Source organism: Staurois parvus, unplaced genomic scaffold (assembly GCF_062004578.1).
Source record: "Staurois parvus isolate SC_StPar_1 unplaced genomic scaffold, SC_StPar_1.0 ptg003664l, whole genome shotgun sequence".
In the NCBI taxonomy this organism is placed as follows: Eukaryota; Metazoa; Chordata; class Amphibia; order Anura; family Ranidae; genus Staurois; species Staurois parvus.
In genome coordinates, this window is record NW_028321460.1 from 1 (window position 1) to 6,517 (window position 6,517).

The window sequence follows — 6,517 nt, forward strand, 5'->3', positions numbered from 1 at the left end:
GTGCACTGTTTTTTTTTTTTTTTTTTTTTTTTTTTTTTGAATGTGTATACTCCTAGGTTGTCCTCCACCTCCATCCTTCACTACTTGGGAGGTCTACCCGGAAAAAACCTGTGACCTTATGCTCATGCTTGTTCCAGGTCACTCTGTGAAGATGCAGATGACAGGCCTGGAACATGTTCTAAATACATCAGAAGGCTCCAGGTTTCCAATAATGGGTTCATCTAACATTTTGAGTAGCTTTGTAATTTTGAGGTAGACTTGTCAATTTTTATTCACATCTCATAATTAAAACCCCAACACTTCTCATGTAGTGTCCCTCCTGAGGATGCTTTAATTTTGTCCTGGAGATGACCACTAATTCTTTTTATGTCAGACTTCATCCGTGGTGTGGTGGACTCCGAGGACCTTCCTCTGAACATCTCCCGAGAGATGCTGCAACAGAGTAAAATCCTGAAGGTCATCCGTAAAAACATCGTGAAGAAATGTCTGGAGCTCTTCTCTGAGCTGGCAGAGGACAAGGAGAACTACAAGAAGTTCTATGAGGCTTTCTCCAAGAACCTGAAGGTGAGCTCAATGGGGGGGTTGTGCTTTAGGGATAAATTGATCTCTTTATCCTGGTGTGGTGTTAACTCTTGGAGGGCCTTACCTCTACTTTATCTTAATAGACCATTAGCCATCAGTGGTTTTTGTTGTGTTTATTTTAGTTGTACAGGCTCTTCTGTGCTGCAGTAAGTTGGATAGAGCCCACCTCATTTCCTGGCCAGGGAGGATGCAGCATTGTCTAGCCTTCCAGCAGGACTGGCCCACTTCTTTCATTCATTGGCCTTCAGCCTTATCAATCATGTAGGCTCAGCCTTACATATGGGTGTTTGCTGTCTGACTAGGAACGCCCTCTCCTCCAGACTGACACTCACCCCTGAGAGTGTGGTAGGTCCTAAGCCAGGCCACTGCTTGGATCAGCTAGGGGTTCTTGAGGAGCACTGAGGAAGAGTGCTGTGATGTATAGTACCCTGCCAACCCTTCCCACCAGCCATGATCTGCCTGCATTGCATAGAGACACTGATGATTATATAAGGTATGTGGGGAAAGGATAATTGGCATATTGATGAAGGGGTGTCAGGAGCAGGAGAGGAACCAGGGAAAGCAAAATGAAAACTTCAGCTTTAAGGGCTCGTTCACACTAGAATGTGATGCGGAAGAGCTGCATTTCCCGTGTGGCTTCCTGCACCGCATTCTGATCACAATGCACTTGCCAATCTGCTGTGGGGGTCAGTTAACTTTATCGACACCCCTAGAGCAGGTCATAAATGCATTGCATTTGTCTGCACCAAACTGCATGGTTAACCCCAACTGGGACAGAAGAGAAAATAAAAACCTGACAGAGGCATGAACACTTGTATGTAAAATGGGGTTTGGGGGATTTGGCTTTAGATTCACATTGCTTTCCCTAAACACCCCTTTTTAATACTGTAAAATCTTTCTCCTGTTAGCTTGGGGACAAACCCTTCATCGGCTAAATCTACACTGACCTCCTAGTGCCATGTAGGTTTCTGCTAATCGGCCACTTATCACTGGGGAGGGCTTTCTGGTGGTCTGACAAATGTTTCTATCCTCATAGCTGGGAATCCATGAAGATTCTACAAACCGGAAAAAGCTGTCTGAACTCCTGAGGTATCACACCTCTCAGACCGGAGATGAAATGGCTTCCCTTTCTGAATACGTCTCTCGTATGAAGGAGAATCAGAAGAGCATCTACTACATCACTGGTGAGACTTGCACTGTGGATGGTGGTGATAGAGGAAGGGTGGTGGGATGGATAGGAGGAATGATAAGGTGGTGATAGAGGAATGATGGAATATGAGAGGATAGGTTGTTGGATTGGGGTGAGTGTGGTGATGAGTGGGGAAGGATTGGAGGGATATGAGAAGATACAGTGGTGATGAGGAAGAATGGGGATGAGATTAACGGTGGTGATAAAGGATTGGGGGATATGAGGGGTGGTGAGGAAGGACTGGGATGAGAAGAATTGGGGGATGAGGTGAAGAGGAGAATTTTGGGGATGAGGTGAAAGGTGGTGATAAAGGATTGGGGCATATGAGGGATACGGTGGTGATGGACTGGGATGAGAAGAGAATTGGGGGTTGACTGGTGGTAAGAGGATGGGGAAGGGATTTGAGGGGATGGGGTGGTGGAGATTTTGAGAAAGTATGAGGCATGTGAAAACTGACCTCTGCATCGGATCCTGCAGGGGAGAGCAAGGAACAAGTGGCCAACTCTGCCTTCGTGGAGCGGGTGAGGAAACGCGGCTTTGAGGTGGTGTACATGACCGAACCAATCGACGAGTACTGTGTCCAGCAGCTAAAGGAGTTTGATGGAAAGACCCTGGTGTCTGTAACCAAGGAGGGCCTGGAGCTTCCTGAAGACGAGGAGGAGAAGAAAAAGATGGAGGAGAACAAGACCAAGTTTGAGGGTCTGTGCAAACTGATGAAAGAAATCTTGGACAAAAAAGTAGAAAAGGTGAGCTGAAGACAGTTGACCTGTAAGGACTGACTTCCTACGACTTTCAGTTTGATGGCACTGCATGTACTTGTGCTCCGCTGCCTCTTCCTTTCCAATTAATAGAAATTTATTCTTTCTCTCAAAGGTAACGGTTTCCAACCGCCTGGTGTCCTCTCCTTGCTGCATCGTCACCAGTACATACGGCTGGACAGCTAACATGGAACGTATCATGAAGGCCCAGGCTCTACGGGATAACTCCACCATGGGCTACATGATGGCCAAGAAACACCTGGAGATCAACCCCGAACACCCCATCGTGGAGACCCTCAGACAGAAAGCAGAGGCTGACAAAAATGACAAGGCGGTGAAGGATCTGGTGGTGCTGCTTTTCGAGACGGCTCTTCTTTCATCTGGCTTCTCCCTGGATGACCCCCAGACACATTCCAACAGAATCTACAGAATGATCAAACTGGGCCTGGGTAAGTCAATGGAACTCTGTACCTAGTCCTGCTTTTGAGGGACATTTTATCAAGCAAATGGGCGATAACCTAGATGAACCTCTATTTCAAATCCTTAGACAAGAGTTTGGCTCCTACACCTGAAATCCTGAGCAGCAAACCAACACTTTTGAAAGTTTGCAGCATATTTCACAATGTAGATCAGATGTTCCACTCTGAATATACACAATGAAGTAGTCGGGTTAATGTCTGCGCTGTTTGGGACCGCTGAGGGGCAGAATTTGACATTGGCTTGCTGTGTCCGAAATGATGCATCTCACTGGTTCCAAACTGACCACACTGATTTTAGAAGATGTTCTAGGCCTCTGGTCATACAATGACCAAAATTCATTCTGTGCACATGTTCCATCTGATATGTTGGAAGAGGAGAGTCTGGACCAGGAGTAAGGACTCCGCATACTATACACACTAACATTTGTATAAAAACAGATTCTTGATCTGCATATATGTGCAAGCCTGCCAACTGCCCCAGTGATCCCTTTCTGACCAGTCCGGACATGACTGCAAAATGTCAAAGGGCTCATGTACATTGCAGATGATAAACCTCATGTATTAGAAGCTGTGCAGCGTTTTTTTTTTTTGTTTTTTGGGTTTTTTTTGTGTTTTTTGTTGCTAGGCAGATTTTAAACATAGCCAGTGAGTCAATGAGAAAAGAGCAGAGGGTGCGGCTGAGCAGCTCAGGAGTGAGCTGGTGCTCCCATAGCAAGCGGATTGCTGTGGGGGGGCACTTGGCAGGAGGGAGGAGACAGGAGCACCACCAGGGGACCTAGGAAAGGGGTGCCTGTCTGTGTGCCCATCTCCTTTACAGTGAAGGACACTACTTAATTTTGGCCTTTTGGTACCAATTGTCTGTTGGCATGTAATGTTAAACAAATGAAGATAGTAGTAGAATTTGGACCTTTTTTGATGTGGTTTGGACCTCGTATCTAGATGGTGGGTAATGAAATGATTTTGGTTTCCAAGTCTTTGGCTCTGTGTAATCACTGCTGTACTTTCAGGTATTGATGAGGATGAACCCGCAATTGAGGAAACTACTGCAGCTGTACCAGATGATATCCCCCCTCTGGAGGGCGAGGAAGACGCATCTCGCATGGAGGAAGTGGATTAATATGCTCATTCCCCCCCTCTTTACCCTCCCCCAACCCCCTCTATCTGTTTGCTGTTCCCAGGGAGCTTGCTACTCAGACTCTGGACTGAAAAGGATACCCATTACTGGGGGTGTAAAAGGACAGTGGCTGCTAAACCTTCTCTGCCCCCTGGTTAATAATTTGCACTGCAGTATGCCCCCTGTGGGTTGGGGGGGCTGTAATTTAACCCTGTGCTCCCACTGTACACCTAGATCGTTGGCGGATGTGCGGCCCCCTTTCTGCCTGGCACGGCGTTTTTGTCCCCACATGACTGGATTCATAAGCTGCTGGAATGTTGTTCTCCCCTCCCGGCCAGTATATGAAGTCCTGGAGTAAGGACTGTCCATTGTGTATATTTGTAGTGCTTTCCAACCCCATTGCTGGCGCCTGGTCCTTCGCTGCCCCCACAGTGCCCTCAGGAAGTCCCAGAATGCTCATGTTTTTGCAGTCACCTCAGATTGTGTTCACAAACTTTATTTTGTATTTTCATTTGTTCGTAAACGTAAAATACATTATGCAAAATAAAGTCCTTTTTACAGTGTCTTCTGTTTGTCTAACTTCACATTAACTTGTCCGGGGGGGGGGGGGGGGGGGCGTGTTTTTTTTTTTCTATGGTCTATTGCTGATATTCACACATTGGTCATCACGACCAATCATTCTTTTGGAATCTTAAAGTGATACTGAAAACACTGTTTAATTTACATTATCCCTTCTTTCTGTATGTGGGTGACTGCACTGTAATTCTTTTTAATTAAAAAATAACTTTTTTTTCCCATAATCGATATACAGCTGTCAGATGACCCAGCTCTTTCCCAGCCTGTCTGCAGGGAAACAGTGGCAGGAGGAGCTTCTAGTTCTCTGCTGCTGGTCACATGTTCAAAATTTAAAAGAAAAAACAGCCTTTGGGATACAATAGCAAACGGTTTTAAATTATCATACAAATATTTTAAATATTTTTTTTTTTTCCTTTTTTTCATTAACATGGTGTCGGTGGATTTTTGCCAATCACAGGCAGTATCACACCCCTCCAGTCTTAGAACAGGAAGGTGAAGCCTCCATCAATCAAGATGTAATATCCAACCCTCCATTGTGTTTAGCTGGTTAGTGGGCATGGAGGACGGGGAAGGGAGTGGGCTGTCTATTTATCACTATGGATACACCCACATGGTTGACTCTAGTTACTTAGATGTGATAGGGAGGAAATGCTCAGCAGGGAAACTTGCTGAAAACTGAGCATGTGCAGTAGCTGCCAACAGTGCTCTGCGAAATCCCCAACTGCACTAGGGACATGGACAGGAGGAGGAGACAGTGAAAAGTAAGATCAACCAGGTTTTTGCAGAATACAGAAAATGAATCTTATGGTGACTGAGTATGAACAGCATGTATTACAGCATTTACTGATGTGGGTTTAGTGACACCAATGTTCACTGATATGTTGTGTTAATTGTATATCTCTTGGCAGATGTGCTGTGTTCTGGATTGGCCAGATTTTCTGCCACGGTCATATTTTCTGTCTACTTTATGGTTGCGCCTGTGAAGGTACAGCCATTGAAACCTGAGGAATGGGGGTGATTCTATTTCTTTTATCCCTACCCTCCTCAAGGCAAGAAAGTAGACCTCCAGGAAGGTGTACTGCAATACGTGGAAAGACTTTTTTTTTTTTTTTTTTTTTTTCCCCCATGCCCCCCGGTGTGAGGTTTAAAAGGTTCATTCCTGACAGTATGTTGGGTGCATTTTAGCTTTTTTCCAGTCTAATGTGAAGTTGTTTCTGGCTTTAAGTACCATTTAAGGGACAGATCTTGGCCATTTTGCTTCAGAGACCTGTCACTTCTCATTCCTTGGTAAAAGCCTTTTCTGCTGGTTGTCACATGGATTGTTCTGCCTGCACGGCTCCCCTTTGCATCCTTGGGACCTTAATTTGGTCTGTTTTGCAGACTTTTCCTTCAGAACCTCTCCTTATGCAAAGGGTTGTGGGTCTTTTTTTTTTTTTCTTTCTTCACTGCTTTGGCTGGGCTTACCTGCAGGGAACCTTTCCTGTTTTTTCACCAGGATAAGGTAGTGTTGAAGCCTTGGTACTTTCTTACCTTTTGTCGGTCCATCTGAATCAGGTGGACCAAACCTTATCTAATTCTTCACCAGGATAGGGTGGGTGTGGAGACCTTGGTCCTCCTTTCTTTGCTCCATCTGAATCAGGTAGATGGAACCTTGGTTCTTCACCAGGATAAGGAGGTGTTGAGGCCTTTTTGTCCTCCTTTTCTTACCTTTCTTCGTGTCATCTGAATCAGGTAGACGGAACCTTGTCTGGTTCTTTACCAGGATATGGTGGTGTGGTGACCTTGGTCCTCTTTCTGATCTTTCTTTGTTCCATCTGAA

At 45.4% G+C, this 6,517-nt stretch overlaps 1 protein-coding gene across 1 annotated transcript; it reads left to right on the forward strand.

The window, feature by feature from the left end:
- Nucleotides 1-347: 347 nt before the first annotated feature.
- LOC149427546 (heat shock cognate protein HSP 90-beta) lies at nt 348-4,687 on the forward strand. The gene is made up of 5 exons (XM_089667912.1): nt 348-564; nt 1,619-1,766; nt 2,249-2,517; nt 2,645-2,978; nt 4,016-4,687. The coding sequence occupies exons 1-5, from the start codon at nt 367-369 to the stop codon at nt 4,123-4,125; spliced, it is 1,059 nt and encodes a 352-aa protein (XP_089524038.1). The 5' UTR covers nt 348-366; the 3' UTR covers nt 4,126-4,687.
- Nucleotides 4,688-6,517: the final 1,830 nt, after the last annotated feature.